The sequence below is a fragment of the Pyxicephalus adspersus genome, chromosome Z (genome assembly GCF_032062135.1).
Source record: "Pyxicephalus adspersus chromosome Z, UCB_Pads_2.0, whole genome shotgun sequence".
Taxonomy (NCBI): domain Eukaryota; kingdom Metazoa; phylum Chordata; class Amphibia; order Anura; family Pyxicephalidae; genus Pyxicephalus; species Pyxicephalus adspersus.
The window spans coordinates 25,785,386-25,802,794 of NC_092871.1; the positions used below are offsets into that span (position 1 = coordinate 25,785,386).

Consider the following 17,409-nt stretch of genomic DNA (forward strand, 5'->3'; position numbering starts at 1 on the left):
GGAAGTAATTTCTCCATGTAAGTGTACTGAACTAATTTCAAAACTATAAATGTGGTCTAAAGGAATGCCAAGAAAAGTTTGACAATGATATAGAAAACTTTAAAAATGTCAATGTTTAAATATTCATAATACAGGAGAAAGTCTAACAAGTGTTCTCCGGCTCTCAGATATGATATGTAGTCTATTTAAAATGTTCCATTGTAATGTGACTGGGGACAAAATTACCCACAGAGCTATGCAATTAGTCATTTCATGAAATCAATTTAGGCTGAAATAGGAAGCTATTAAAAGTCAATTTATATGCACAGGATGAGTTTGTTTCCTTACCACAGCAATCCACCTACCTCAAGTTTGTCTGTGCGCACCAGTTTCTGACCAGCAGAGCCACCAGGAACTGTAACAGCTGGATTCCCCGAAACCAGGACAGGCGTATTTGGTAAGAGCTCGGCGGGAACCAGGCCCATTCCTGGGGAGACATGACTCAGGTATGGGCTAAAAGCCATGGATTGGCTTGTTGCAAGTGATGGAGTCACAGGGAATGTGGTCTGTGTGAGGAAAAAAAGAAAAGGCAATATGATAATAAATAGTAAGTAATAGTAATAGTAAGAGATTATGTAGGATAAACAAAAAAAAAAAAACTACTACTGCTAGGAGACATTACTACTACTAATGTAATCTAGACTAGAAGATGTTTCAGTGACACCACCGTTCTGCAATATTATCACCCTTTCCTGCACATCCAAATGTTGAACTACAAACGATTGTGTCAATGAGTTGCTGCAACAAAATACTGCAATGTACAGCCATCCCTGTAGCATTCATATATTACCAGAATGTTAATACAAACAGTCTAAAGGAAGTGCATAGCTCAGGGAGAGAAAATTATTAAAAACAATTTCCTTTGCTACTTACAATGATCTGCAAATAAAACAATCTTTATTTAGAGTTTAGTTCTACTTCAAAATTAAACTCTGGAGTCCTAGATATTTATTAAGCCCACCCATCTCAGCAGTCAAATATTAACATTAAAAGGCAACTTTTCACAGTTACATGATAGGTATATATATATATATATATATATATATATATATATATATATATACACATACACATACACACGACACCGCAGAATGCGTTAAAGTTAAACCCTGTAGTCCCAGTCGGAGAAACAATTCTTCTTTCAGATGACATGTGGAGCCATCCAGCAAATCACATGATGCTCACATAGATCCTGTTTCTAAAGTCTGGAGGATATGTAAACAACCCACAGACATTTTCTGAATTTGACTTTCAATACTGAAGCTCAAACAATGCAAAAGCCAAAACAATTGGGGTATCAAACACTGCAGTCCATGGCAAAAGACATCAGTATCTGCTAAAAGCTTGCTACTGATACATGCTTGCATTTACAATTTTTATTTTGTAACACTTGTTCATAGAGCATATTTTTTAAACTGTGTATTCATCTGCATGAAAATATACACAGGGCTTGTGTACTCTGGCAGCCACCTTGGGCCTGATTTAATAAAGCTTCGGAAGCTGGAGAGATACAATTTCATCAGTGAAGCTGGGCACTTCAGCAAACCTGTAATGGATTTCTTTAGTCATTTGCTATTTGCTAGCAAATGTTTAAATCCTGGACCAGATCCATTCCAGGTTTGCTGGATCCCCCAGCTTCACTGATGAAAGTTTATCCTCTGCGGCCTTGGAGAGCTTTAATAAATCAGGGCCCGTTATGTGCAGCATGCTGGCAGTTGTGTGCTTTGCTGTAACAAATGCTCATTTAACTACATATCACCCCAAAACATAGGTGTAGAGCTACATTGTGTCCATTGTGCCAAAGCTTGTACACACCAAGGACTATGTCCATATGTTAAATTTATATAGCTCTGAAATAGGTCAAGTGAGTAGCAATGTGTTATAGTTAGGCCCATCTAATACCTCTAATGAGTGGGGCTGATCATTATGATTGTTGCATAATTTCCGCTACCTTCCTGGCTTAATTTTTTCTTATTAAATCAGTTTTCTAGTAATCACGTTTTCTAGGGGGAGGGAAAAGAAGAGGAGAAAGGGAGAGGTCTTCAATAAATAAAAAAAATGTATTTGTTTGCCTAGCCTGGATTGTAAATATTGAAAGAGAAGGGGGTATGGGAAGAGACAGGCTTTTAGTAGGCGTGAATATGTAAAAGAAAATTTAATACATTTATTCTTGATTTGAATAGTGACCCTATTACTAACATAAGCCTTCTATGTGATGGTACAATATATACAATATATAAAGCGATTGATACCAAGTCAATATAATATCGTGTTAACAATCTCACATCGATATTGCTCTGATGGGTATCTCAATTTTTTGGGAAAATTGAGATACCCATCAAAGCAATATCAATGTGAGATTATTGTTGATGTGTTTTTAACCACCTTGCCGTTAAGCCCGACCTTCGTTTGGGCACAAAAAAATTGCAAGGATGGTTAACCCCGAGATTTTTCCCATCCTTACTTACCTGGTCCCCCTGTGCTCATCCAGCGTCGTTTTCGTATTCCAGCGTCGTCCTCCGTCCAGCGTCGTCTGTCGATCTCCCTCTCCAGCGTCGGGTGCCAGCGGGACCAGTAAGATGCCGGCCGGCTTCTTACCTGGTCCCGCTGATCGTCCGACGTCCTTCTCGTTCCAGCGCCGGATGATCTCTGAAGGGAAAAGCCGTCCGGCGGAGAAAAAAAAAACCGGATGGCTCCTCCCTGCGTGCGTGATGACGTCGGCGCGTGTGTGGGAAATTCAAATAGAAACTCATTCATTCATTTTGTATTGGATTCAATACAAACTCCTGTATTCAATCCAATACAAAATAATTCAAATAAATACAAAGTGTGTAATTGGTAAATTCAAACTGTCATTTTGTATTGGATTGAATACAAACTCCCGTATCCAATCCAATACAAAAAATAAAAAAAATAAAAAAAAAGTAAATAACTTGGAAATTCAAATTTATATTTTGTATTTGATTGGATAAAAACTTGCGTATCCAATCCAATACAAAATAATATAAAATTAATACAAAGTACATAACTGGTAAATTCAAACGCTCATTTTATATTGGATTGAATACAAACTCCTGTATCCAATCCAATACAAAAAAATAAAATAAAAGTAAATAACTTGGAAATTCAAATTCTTATTTTGTATTGGATTGGATACAAACTCCCGTATCCAATCAAATACAAAATAATTCAAAACAAACCCCAATAAATACAGAATCAAAGTTTTAAAAATTGCCACTTATTCCCTGGATGGCTAGTGTGTAACACTGTGTCTTATCTTACCTTTGCTGATCTTCGCCTAATTTTGACCATTTGCTGCCTGCTTTGACCTCTGCCTGGACTCCGACATCTCTGCCTGCCTCCTGCCCTGACCTCTGCCTGGACTCCGACATCTCCGTCTGCTTTGACCTCTGCTTGGACTCTGACATCTCTGCCTGGACCTGGACATCACCGCCTGCCTGACCCCTGCCATGGCTTCAAGCTTTGTTTATGTAGTCATGTTTAAGCTGATTTTTGTGTTTTTCCTTTAATTTTATTAAAAGTAATTTTTTTTTTAAATGATTGTGTGTTTCAAACATTTTTTATATTCATAAAATCTACTAGAACCCCTGTTCGGACATATTTCTGTAAGTTACAGGTCTTACAATTTAAAAAAAAAATTTCATGAAAAACAATGGATCACTTTTGGTACAGAAATCTAGACTTCAGTGTAACGCTCAGGAGGTTAATGTGTCTTTTGTACTCCCTACTTTGTAAACAGCAGTTTGTTTTATTTTAACTTTTTGATATTTACTTTAATAAATTGCTATAAAGATTGAATATCTGGACCTCCAAGTCTTGGTAATGACTTTTGCTACACTGGAAGATTTTTCACTTATTTTTTGTTATTTGGCTGTTTTTTTTGCATTGGCATGTTAAAGGGGGGCTGGAGTGTTCCTCACCTAAGCTACCTTATGTCATTTTTGTCATTGTCAAGTTTTGTATTAACTAAGCCAATAGTTCATAAACTGCAATGGGGAAAAGAGGATTTTAAAGGAAGCAGCAAGGACAGGATGTAGGAATGGGAATGCAACTGCTTGTAACCAGGAGGAACAGCAGGAACTCCTTAATGTTCACCTCTAGACTATTGTGCCTTTAGAGTCAAAAGGGAAGAATATGAAGCAGAGTACAAGCTTTTATCATGATACGGACGGACACCCTACTCCTACTTAATTGAACAAGGAACGTAACTTTAAAACCGCCATCACATTATGGAAACTGAAACAGGCTGAAGCAAAATGCAGGTTTTCTAGCATGCATTAAATTAATTCAACAGCTGTTAATTGCAGCAGCTCTGTACATGAAACTTTTCACTTAGTGACATTATGTTAAATTGCCTTTACTTTCCTGGATCCCTCTTTCAGACTCTGATAAGCTCTGAGTGCAGTCTTTAAAAATAATAGACAACTTAGAGGAAGGTTTGAGGTTAAGTGGCATCCATGCACATGATTATTCATGACCGGTACAGATGCATCATTCAGAGCGTTACCAATCCCCTGCCATTGATTAGTCAGTATTTACATGCTGTGTCCCATCTCAGCACAATTTGCAAGAATTGTATAAAAGCCATATTAGAACACAAAACATTCTAATGCATTAGGAAGGAAAAAAGAGAAAACTGGACAAAACTATAAAGTTGAAGCTACCTAAGGCTACATGTACACATGTTGGATTTTTGTAAAAAGATCCTTTTCAAAGACAAAAGACTGAACAATACATGAACGAGCTCTGTACATACAGCCCCGTTCTGCTCTATGGAGGGGGGAGGGGGAGAACGACGGAGTGGCACCCCACTCCACTCTCTCCCCTTCACTTGCATAAGGTTCAATCGTCTTTCGTGGATCTGTCAGGACAGATCCTTAAACAATGTCGGACAACCTCTGTACACACAGATTCTCGCCCTTAAGCGATAGACGATAATTATTAATGAAAGCTATACAAACAATAATAATTGTTTGATATCTAGAGATTTAGAGCAGATTCAGTTTTTCAATCCTATGCAGTCTGTAAAAGCCTTTGTATCAATGTACATTACACTGCATGGTAACATGAGTTGTGTCACGGCAGCTCAGCTCATAGATGGGGAGATCCCATTATTGTGGATTTTCCATAATGTCACCTATGCAATGATACTTGCAACTCAGACTAACTGTTGATAAAGATAAAATGAGCTTTACTGTTGGTTATGTATTTTACCATTAAAAATAAGGACTACCAATAAAGAGAAGACAGAACAAATGACAGGGAAAAGTGGGGACAAAACGGGAACTAAAGCAAAAGCCTCCTGCACATAGTCCTATTATTCTCCTGATACAAAAATAATAGTAATTTGACCTTTCAAGGAGTCAGACCTAAATATCAGGGGCTGTTTATATATAATTGCATACTGGTTCCCTCAACGAAAGTGCCTGTTTTATCAATTTGTGCAAACGGAGATGGATGAATGTACTGAACAGTCGGCATCATCCTCAACTCATCCACTAGGTGGTGTTGTGCTAGTTTTCGTTTAAAATCAATACATGTCTTAAGAAGGAAAATTAACACAGCATCACCTACTGGACGAATAGAGAATGACACAGACTATGAAATTATTGCATCTATATGTTCATCCATCTTTCATTCTATTAAACTTAATTCGCGCATCTCTAATTTTCAAGTACATTTTCCACACAGAATATTAAAATAAGCACTATAATTGAACATAACTAAGCAAAATGTTTATAAATGATTAAAATAAGCAAAATGTTTTTAAACTCTTAGTGCTTATGTGTAGCTAAAATTCCTATTTTCAGTTTTGGATAGAGAAGGGAAGGAAATCCCACACAATTCATCTTTTGCGTCGGCCCAGCTCACACCCCTAAACCCCAGAAAGGAAGGGGAGAGTAAATTCAAAATTTGTAGTTGCCACTAGAACAGAAGGTTTTTTTTTTAAGGGGACAATATTATGTGACAACTGTCTATAGGGAAATTTCCCTCATATTAGAAAGCCATCATTTCCTTCATGGGCAGCATGGTGGCTCAGAGGTAGCACTCTGGCCTTTGCAGCACTGGGTCCCAGGTTGGAATTTTGGCCAGGACACCATCTGCATGGAGTTTGCAGATTCTCCCCGTGTTTGCACGGGTTTTCTTTGTGTACCAGTTTCCTCCCACATTCCAAAAAACTTGCAGTTAGGTTAATTGGCTTACCCAAAAATTGACCTTAGACTGTAGTGATGACATATGACTATGGTAGGGACATTAGATTATGAGCCCCTTTCAGGGACAGCTAGTGACATGACTATGAACTTTGTAAAGCACTGCTCATTGTGTCGGCGCCATGAAAATATTAATACTAATGATAATCTCCCCCTTACTGTTAAATCTACAAGACAAGAAATAGACAAAAAGACAATAAAATCTTCACAATAAAACATAGATGGCAAAAAAAAAAAAAAAAAAGCTGACAGCGGTTTAATGTTTACCTGCCTAATACAAAATGAACTTGGGAAAAATAAATGAAAACAGAATATGAACAACAACAAGAGGATTTATGTTCTCCTTAATTTCCATCCTATTAAAACTATTTAGGAGGAGGGGGAGCCCATCACACCCATGTAGGTAATGGTCCACAATTAAAGCATACAATGTTTATAATGTGTACTTTGCATCAAAGTGGAATTTCCTATATAAACATACAGGAGTGATAGGTTTAAAAGGTATTTGAACATTTGATAGAAACCACAAATCCCAGTGGATCTGCCCTATTTCCATATTAAAAAGTATTGGGAACCATTGTGAGACCCATGATCTTCTGTCATTGTTAGCAGCTAAGCAAGAGGAATAACAGACTATTGCAGTAATTACAAAGATTAAAAAAAGCCTATGGACTAATACGTGTTACAAGAAAGGGTTGTGAAGCTGATGCAGTTAGGAAAGTGGTATTTCCTTAGTCTTACACAGTAACCAGACTGTAATATTGCTATTTAGTAGCAAGTCACAAGAGAGGTGAGAGGTTGGAGCAGAGGTTGAACGGTGTTGGACATTTGTGAGCACAGTAAACATTAAACCTGTATTAGGATTAGTTTAAGGGTGCCATCTATGAGACAGGATCTTAGTTCAGGGATTAGTAACATTTACACCTACATATTAAGGAGAACTTAAAAATGTAATTCTAATACATTTCTATATGGCTTACTACTTTAAAAATGCATGCTGCAGAGTGGCGTTAAAGCAGAATTAAACACAGCTAGATTAACCTGTCCCCGTCCCATTGCAGGAAGCCGCCATCTTCTTCCTCCTTCTTTGCCTAGTTGCGATCTTTAGCCACCTTGATTGGCTGGGATGACTTAACTCTCGCACAGACACATGGGAGTTCATTTAGTCCCAGCATGTGCAGCTCAGCAAACAGTTTCAAAGAGTGATCAGGCAGGTACAAATGCTTATTAAAGAGGGGACATTGCCTGTCCCTTTCTGCAATAAAACCCTGCCTGATAACAAATTTTTAAAGTGGAACGGTAGTTCCGCTTTAAGGGAAGTGTGCTGGGACCACGGCGAGCCCAATTTTGAAGCAGCAGTGAATGTAATTTACAGCATCACTTCTGATCACTCCCAAATCCAAAGATAGAATGTTCACAGAGTTCATTATAGCCTCTAAAAAAATGAAGTAACAAAATCAATGTGTGTAGTATGAATTCAGCGGAGGGACATATAACAGGTGAGTTACTTACAATTGGCTGTAGCTGGGCGCCAGGGAGCATGAACTGCATCTGCTGTGCAATCATGGCAGCAGCTGTCTTTTGCTGTATAAGGTTATTTCGTCCATTGATTTCCAGCTGCGTTTTTAAGTGCGGCGGAGGGTGCAGATATTTACAGTTTTCTCTTGTACACCGGCCCTGGGAGAAGAAGAAAAAGAAAACAATATCTTTAGGTTATGATGTGTGACACTAGCAAAGTGATATTTCTACAGATCTGTTTTTTTTTTTTTTTTATCTCGACAGATATACAAACAAAGGCCCTTATATGCAGGCTGACCTTCACTGGACTACACTTAAAATGTATGTTACAGAAAAGTTAAAATCAAATGCCCCCCTTTGCTCTAATTGATTTGCCACTCTATTGCAAAATCTAGAAACAGAATCCTTTTTTTAACCTGAAATGGTTAAACCAACTTCATTATTATTTGCTGCTCGAGTCAAAAGGAAGTGAACTTTTTTGCTCTAACATATGGAGCTTTTACCTACTAAATAAACAAAGAAGGACATTGTGCTTGACATTCTGGTCATAACCAGCAAAAGGTTTTATTTGTCTCTTGTACAGTCCTCCCTCTGCACAGGATATAGCATGGCCAAATATAATGGTTGCTACAAACACTAATGTACTGTAAAACGGTGATTTTTTTTTATACACAGATGATATTACTTAAGAACAAAAGTAGGTAGAATAGATATATGGACAACAAGGAGTTAGACAGATGTTTGCTGTATGTTATGCCGTAATGTAATTCTACTCTCAGGTTAATTAAAGCTGAACTACAGTCAGATATTATAGGTAGAAATAAAGCAGCTCTTTATTTATACATCATTAGTATTACTCTTTTTCTTTTTGCTTTTTTTTTACATAAGCAATGTAAATACCTGAATTTGAAAAGATCTCCTACACAACAGAAAGGAAAAGAAGCACAAATAGCCAATCAACTGGTAAAGTGTGCTGGAGCGATTCTCAGCTGTTGAGACCTTGCCAACCTCTCAGTCACCCCAAGTGGTACAATAGTTCTTAGGGCAATTTCAGACCCATGGTGGAATGCAGTGTTCTGCTGCTGGCTCATCTGCAATCCCAACCTGTCATTTAAATGAATAGGAGAGGTTGGAAACCATTTTTTTATGCGGCTCTGGCACATTGTAGCAATTTGGCCACTTGGTTATTGTTTAAGGGTTTGTGCTGCAGTTGCTCACAAGTCTGGTTACCTTCAGTGTAGTTTGCCACTCCTGGGTGTACAGAACTGTCCAGGGAACTGCTGGCTCTGCCGTTTCGCACTGAGGGCCTAGAAGCCCATGTTGAACCAGCATTTAAAGACAATACGGAGCTGCTAGCTACTGCCCTCTGTGCTGCGGGTATGACACTACACGTACTGTAGTTCACAGGAGTAAGGAAGCAATAACGGCACTGCAACCGGTCTATTGCTAAAACTAAACTACCCTACCAACTCCAGATGATACTGACCTTGCCAGTGTTACCCTGTCACCTTTTGTTAAATCTATTAGCAACTCCTATACTTATGTTACAGTTCTTGTAAAGTCTTCCAAAGATGGTTTCATTTCATACAGGAGACAAACACTTTAGGTTGTTACTTTATCAGAATGATTTCAGAGAAAAGAGAGACTTTGACATTACTTCAGTAGCTGAATAATAAAACTCTCATGCAGGAATTCTGTGACAAACGCTTTCTCCTGGAGTTTCTACATCTATAAAACACAATAAATAGCAGGATTCAGCCTGGCATTAATGCAATAATACCTCAAATGGTTGTTATCATTATGCTACGCTCAGAGTGTAAGAGGGGAGGCATGAAATGACAGGCTTCCTACAGTCAATATACTCAGCTTGATTATAGGCTGTGCTGGGTTTGTGTCCCAGAAATAAAGGGTTTTTTCTCAAACGACACAAAAGACAGCTTTCAACTTGCTTGCCCCTCCCCAGCACCAGGTCTTGGCTGAGCCTTTTCTTGTAGCCTGAGCTGTCAAGTTCTATGAAATAATTGGTTGGCATCTGATGTTGGCCTGGATGTACAAACCAGCACTTGGGCACACAATGGCACTTCTGTTTTATATGTTAGTGTCCTGGAAAAGCAAGAAGAGGAACAAGAGCATAACCTCTGAGATGGCCAAAGACTTCTGCTGTACTCTGGTTCAGTAATGAGGTGTCATAAATTTATTGGTAAAAATAGAAAAACTGTTAAATTGTCCAAGTGCTTTAAAAGAGCCAAAATTAGACTGGGTACAAAAACACTGGCAATCATCCAAATTATATGAACACTGAGTGGAAAGGTTTAAAAGGAACCCCAGTGACATCCCAAATAGGCTGTTATGCTAAAGGCATTGTGCCGTTAAGGTTAAATTGGAGCCCAGGTCTCACACTGAACTTTGGCAATTCAGACAGGTAGTTACTGCAGAAAGGGACCGGCACCAATGTCCCCTCTGCAATAACTCTTCTCTCGGGCCTGATTGGCACTCAGCTGTCAAATACACAGATCAATGTTGATTGGCAGTTAAACCCGGAAATCCCAGCTTTCCTTTTCCATGCTGGGAATAAATGGAGTCCAGAAAGGCCTGGGTGGGTGTTACGCCATTCCATCATGGCAAATCAAGATGGTCGAAGATCGTCTACAGAAGGGGTCCCCAATCCCTGGTCCGCAACCCACTTGTGGGCCACAGCCATCTGACAGGTTAGCGGCAGCTCTGGCCGGTGCACCCACCAATGGGTCAGGAGAGGGACCCCGCTTGGGGGGGGTGCACTGGCCAGAGCCGCGGACGTCTGCCGTACGCATCGCAGGCTCAGGGCAGTGGGCGAGTTGTGTCTCTGGCAAACTCAGACCTGCGATGGAAGAGTGGGTGAGTTCTGGCATCACTCTTCGCATTTGAGTGACACACAGCTTCCTATGCATGCGCGGCCTGGAGTCTGGGAGATTAGTGGTCCACAGGCTCCAAAAGGTTGGAGACCATTGGTCTACAGGAAGAAAGGAAGATAAAAATGAGAGGATCTATCTAAAAAGAGTGAAATAAGGTTATTTGCCAAAAAATGTTTTTAAAAAAATCAGCACCGCAGAACAGCCTGTTGGCTCTATTTATACCAGCGCAGAACAGCGATCGGGTAAAAAGATTGCCACTTTAGAAGTGAAAGATGTTGACACCATATTTAAAAAAAGTGTAATCAGGCTAAATGTCACTTTAACGCTTGACACTTTGAAAGTGGGGAAAACCATTAGCCACAACAGAGAATTATTGATGTATGTTTCTATAAACACAACTACTTTATTGCAGTTTTCAAGTGTCAATTGTGGCAAAGCAGTTTAATAGCTCAAAACAGTGGGGGGGGAAAAAAAAAAAGAAAAAAAAGGTCCGCATGGATGGTTTGGTGGCTAGCACTCTTGGCTCTGCAGCATGGATTCAAAACCTGGCAAGGACACCATCTGCAAGAAGTTTAGATGTTCACATGGGTTTCCTCCGGGCACTCCACCCCTCCACACCACCTACAATCATCAAGTGTGTATAGGCAAAGTTTGTTTGGTTTACCCTTAGACTGCATTTAAAGACACTGGCCCTGATTTATTAAAGCTCTCCAAAGCTTGAGAGGATACACTTTCACCAGTGAAGCTGAGTGATCCAGCAAACCTAGAATGGATCTGGTACAGAATTGAAAACATTTGCTAGAAATATCTAATGACTTCCACTGAATGGAATCCATTCCAGGTTTGTTGGATCACTGAGCTTCACAGATGAAAGTGCATTCTCTCCAGCCCAGGAGAGCTTTAATAAATCCGGGACTTTGAATATGCAAGTTAAAATGCTTTCTTTGTCTTGGAGAGAGTCTAATAGAGTATTACTTATCTTGCCCACAGTCCTGCAGGCTTTTTTTTTTTTCCTGTCAGTGTTAACAACCTTTTTCCAGAAGCTGTAACGGTTTTGAAGTTGTGTCACTACCTCCCTCGCTAATGTCATCACATGCAGTGCAGGACCAGAGGCCACCACTGGTTGTAAACCGTATACAACGAAGTCAAAGGCTAAGGCTTCCAAAAGGTGGAAGAGAAGAAAACTGGTACTCTAGATACTGTAGATAAAGGTAACAAATAATAAGGTATATGATCCTCTGCAGTAGATTGACCTACACATCCTAAAAACAAGGATACCTCAAAACATACAAAGCACCAACTACAAACATTTAATTTCCCTGAACTTTGATTAGGTTTTAAAAACTGAAAAAAAATAATTTAAAATGTATTTATCACTGGAGGCTATAATGATGTACAGAGGCATCACTGTCTGTGCAGTCTTGGTTGGTTGGGGACGGCACTAGGATTACATAACCTGAATACCATCTACGACTAAAAGCTTTGTCGGTCGTCCTTGATCTGATCCAGATCATTATCTGTCTTCAGAAGTTGACACATTTTTGAGGCATTAAAAAGTTGGGATTATCTAACTAGAAATATTTAGCACTGCGTTGACACTGGAAACATAACATACAGAAGCCCCATATTTCATTAGATAACCTTGTAGAACAAAAATGTGTACACATTTGTATAAAACTGAATGTCACACTAGTCTAAAAATTACTAAAGGTGTGATCTGTACAATGGCAGAAAAACTCAAAAGATCAAAAGCATGATGCCAGTGGCTAGCTTTTGTCACTTACATACATGTTACCCAAAAAGCTTTAGTAGAAAAAACTCTATACCTAAAGAAAATGTATTGGTGGATTCTCCCCACTCCAAGCTGTTCACAAATGGAAAATAACTGCAGCTCAGTAAACACCCATATATCTCGGGTCAGGGAAAGGTACAGCACCATACAACTGTTCATGTAGATGAGGTGCAACAACACAAATGTGACTCAGTGCGTCCTAATTTGTTGGTATTTTGGGTCACCTTTTAACATCTCCTTCAAATCGTGCCTAGCTTCTGTTTTCTTCTGCCAATACACATTAGCCAAACTCAGAACACGATAAAATATAACTGCAGGATCCCCTTTGGTATCACCAACAACTTTGCCGTTTAGGTACTACCTCTTTATATCCTGTCAGGTAACTGCACTCTATAGCTGCTGGTAGAAATACAATCAGGATCGTAATATAGTGGAATTTTAGGATAAAAATTGCATATTATTTGTGGCCCTTTCCACACCTGTACACAAATAGATTGTCAATACCAGCTACCTTTCTAAAACTACCGGTTCCCAGTATCTGGCCACATTACCACTAAGATTTGTTAAAACTTGTGTAAACCTTGGATAAAAGTTACATGAATCTTGAGAAAGTTTTTATGAAAGGAACCTTGGATGTTGATTTTGAAAAAATAAATAAAGAGAGAACATACACTTAGGAAACTGAATACCTGTAAAATATGTAATTATATAACTGTAATCATATGGAGGCGAATTAAAAATAAAAAAAGAATAACACTCGCAAAGTTTCCCTTACACATAAAACTAAAATGAACATGGCTTCATCTTTCTTACTAAACGCTGAAAAATGAACTTGAATGAAGAAACAAATGAACAATTATTTTATTAGGTAAACAGTCTGTATGTGTTCAGTAAATAAACCCTTGAGCCTCTTTGTTCAGATTTAATAGCATGAAAGGAAAACAAAATAACCTAGACAAATACATTTTTTTATTATTATTATTATTATTATTATTGTTATTTTGGAGGCAATTTGACTTTAGTTGCATTCCTTGCAATGATTTTTTTCTATGTGTAAAATGCCCCTCTGCGCATTCCTCCATGACGTGACCTGGGAAATGCAGCCTTCACCTTTTCTAAAAGTAAAATGACTGAAACAGCTGCATTTTCAAGGTTTGAACATAATGTTGAAGCAGATGGCCTGCTTACACTGCAAGTTATTATTAGATAGACTATTAGTGCTAATAAGGTCATACGGAGTTTACTATATACACTAGCTGTACGTCGGGGATAAAGGAAGACATATTTCTGCATGATAAATGTCAAGGAAAATATCCAATGCATTCACATATGTAATGCCAAGTAACCAACTATCCGGCTTGGAATAAAACAAGAAATGTTATCTGTTTGTGTGCCAGACTTTACCTATATCTTTAAAAACCTTTGGCTTTGTTTTATTTTAGGTTACACCTCTGGGAAGCAGCTATCTGCACAGGTGAGATACAAATACAGAAACTGTTTTACCTGTCCTGGGATTTGTAATTCTCTGTGGCCAGTACTACTGAAAGACCTGGACACACACCCAACTTACTAGCAGCACAATGAATGAGAAGCAGCCCAATCAGGAGTGCTGGCCATCTATATACCTGTATGAGGCCAATATGATAAATACATTTAAAGACATATTTAGCTCCAAAAAATGAGCAAACTGCAACATGCAAAACTTAAATGATGACATGTCCCCATTTATGTGGAACCCAAGAAATGGCTTCTAGACCGCAACACTGTCACACAGTAAGTCACATGCTCCCCTATACCCAGAAGTACTGGATATTAATGCCAACTGAAGTGGTGAGGGAATGCTAGCCAGGTAAATATCATTAGGTTTGTGGAGTAGCTCTTTACAAGAACACTACCATTACATTTAATAGGTAAGGTAACAGTATCTCTTCAAATATGAATGCTTTACAGTCAGTCAGACTTGGGAAAAGCATCCCATCAGCCAAGCACAGTTTTCTCCCCTGCCCCTTTCAGCTGGACGCACCGCCCGGCACATTTCAGTTTCCACCCGGCTGTTTTTGTGTGGTTACTGAACAGTTGAGTCACAATACAGGGACTGACACCCTCCTCAAATTTTCTCCCACCCAGCTTAAAAAGATGTCTGGGTTGAGCACTGAAGCGGTTCCTATTTTCCTCTTAAAATTCATTTTGTGCAGCCAGAAGCCTCCTTTTGCTAAAGGTATTTGCATAATGCAGGCCTTCGTTCTTTCAATGGGCCGGATTTAATAAAGCTCTCCAAGGCTGGAGAAGATACACTTTCATCAGTGAACATGGGTGATCCAGCAAACCTGTAATGGATTTCCTAAAATCATTTGGTTTTTGTTAGCAAATGTTTTCAACCCTGGACCAGATCCATTCCAGATTTTTTGGATCACCCAGGTACACTGATAAAAGTGTATCACCTCCAGCCTTGGAGAGCTTGTGTAGGGTACTGTGTTCACTGGTTCCAAACAATGTCCTCTGTGGATCATTTAAATACTGTAATGAATAGTATGGAAGTCAGAATAAATGGAAACTGAGTGGTATTTTAAATGTTAGAATTGCAATGAGCATGAACAGATTACATATCGATTTTACTCATTGCACAATATTGCTCTTTAAACTGAGTATCATACACCATGTGAAAAAATGATATTCTTGCTTTACTGAGCACTTTGAAATCCTGGGAACGGCTGGGACTGGTGGTTTATTGAATTGTCTTTGCCACTGCCCAATGTGGGAATATTCAGATGTCCTAACAGGTATATAGAGAAGCCCATTACAAGCTGCCTGACTCATAGCAACCAGACAACAAATCACATTTTATTTGAAGCTGAAATATAAGAGAATAAATCAGATTAGTGGACCATTGCACCAGGATCACATTTAAAATGCTTTACAGGGTTTTATCTGAAAAAAGGGAATATTAATAACCACAATAAAGCTTTAGCTTCATTTAATACAACAGTGAAAGAAGAGGGATTATTTGAAAGTGCAGAAATTAATCTATAACTAACTGGCCATCTAATACAAGTACTATCATATAAAATAGTCATCAGGAAGAATTCTTTTCACAGCTGCCGCGTGACTTACTCAAAAAGGTATGGAGTCTTTCAAGCACACAGCAAGTAAATGCATGTTTTGAGGAAAATGTGATCTTACAAGCAGATTCCCTTTACATACAGAACTTTATTTCTTCAAATGTCCCTCAGAAACCACAAACTTCCTTTAACTCCAGGAAAAGAAATGCATTTTACTGGGTGTGGTCTTTGCAGTGCCACACACAATTTGTGGCTACAGCCCAGGTTTTTGTAATCCAAAAACAGGATTCTGAATTCAGGGAGCCAGTCAGTTAATAAGGCCCTAGTGACTCCCCAGTTGCTCAAACTTGGAAAAAAACTGCTGTAAATAAAATACACTACACAATATTTGTGTCCTCCTGACACATCCCTTATTCCCAAGGCTTTAACCCTTTCCGTTTGAACTTCCATTACCAAGAGATTTCTTTGTACTCCTTCCCTCAATTCAGCAGTCAGTTCAGCCCATTATCCTAGAATCCTAAAATCAGACTCTTTACCCTAATTCCACTCACAATTTTGGATTATTAGTTAAAGAAGCCAAATTTCCAAAACTGTTTAAAATGAGATATTGAAGTTATTTACTTGCAGCTGGTATGCAAAGCATGAGAGGAATTTATCATAATGAAGGGATACACATAACTTCACACACTGTGGTTTAAAATCAAATTCAGGAAATCATATTTTATACATGGAATAGCTTTCTGTTTAATAACTACTGTATTTTAAGACAAATGTAAAACTTTAAAGGAGCATGATGACCCACAAACGCTGCTGCGATCCCATGATATTTACAATTCAGAAGGGGTGTAATACTGTACACAAGGTGCCACGAGTTCCCAGTGGGAATGTGCTATTCTGCAGTTCCCTATGTGTATGGGAGCTTTTGTTGTGGCTCCCCGGGAAAGCTTGCTCTTTACACAGTCATTATAAAGGATATCGCACAGCTGACATTATATCACATTGTAGATTAGATCTATTCTGATTTATAGTCTAGTTAAAGCAGCTTTATTAGGCAAAGCTTATAGAATGGCATTATAAATGCCTGCAGGTATCTTTCATTAACTCACAAGCACTATGAATCTTGGGGTACTTTAAAATCTTAATATTGCAGAAGGGACTGGTAGTAATTTTTTTGCACTTACTGAACAGATATAGCAAAGTGCTTTCAGTTTTGTATTGAATAGTCCAAAAGAGTTTTTGCTAGGGTTTACATATTTTTTAGGTGCTGTTCAATGGCAAGGATAGGAGTTTACAGCCCAGCTAAAGCCAGAGTTGTCTTTACATTGCACAGAAAAATGCTAAGGATTTAAACAAATGTATAATGGATTTCTTATTTGAAAATCGATATCTAAACCCCTCTAACTGCTATAGGAAACGTACATGTGCTTCGAGCTCCCATGCACATGGTAACTACATCAGCGGTCGCCAACCAGTAGTCTGTGGACTGTATTTGCAATTTGTATGTTTTATTTATTTTTATATATATATATATATATAGTATATATATTAGTTATATTCTGAATTACAATTTTGGTCTTTATATTGCACTAAATTCACGAACTGTACAAGAGATGGCATAACAAGGGAGGCGCAGCGTGACGTCAGTGTAGTGTTAAGTTGTATGAGGCGTTGCCGAGCCGTACGCTTTAGTATTGTTTCCACCATTACAACAGTCACACCGCAGCACCAATAATGATTCTCATCTGATTGTTTTATTAATTTTATTTGAGGTAAGCATGACCTTAAATGTGTATTTTCTTTACCGGTTATATTTATTGGCATCAAATAGTTTGACTTTGATAACTAACATTTCTTGTTTGGTCTTAGAATCAAATGAA

General features: G+C 38.5%; 1 protein-coding gene across 8 annotated transcripts in view; it reads right to left on the reverse strand.

The window, feature by feature from the left end:
- Positions 1-17,409, reverse strand: part of MBNL3 (muscleblind like splicing regulator 3) — a 112,684-nt gene that overhangs the window by 42,516 nt on the left and 52,759 nt on the right. For all 8 annotated transcript variants that reach the window (XM_072431467.1, XM_072431471.1, XM_072431464.1 and 5 more), the window contains 2 exons: positions 7,785-7,949; positions 345-545 (listed from right to left, as the gene is read on the reverse strand). In XM_072431467.1, the coding sequence (XP_072287568.1) occupies positions 345-545; positions 7,785-7,949 (366 nt within the window). The remainder of the gene's footprint in view (positions 1-344; positions 546-7,784; positions 7,950-17,409) is intronic.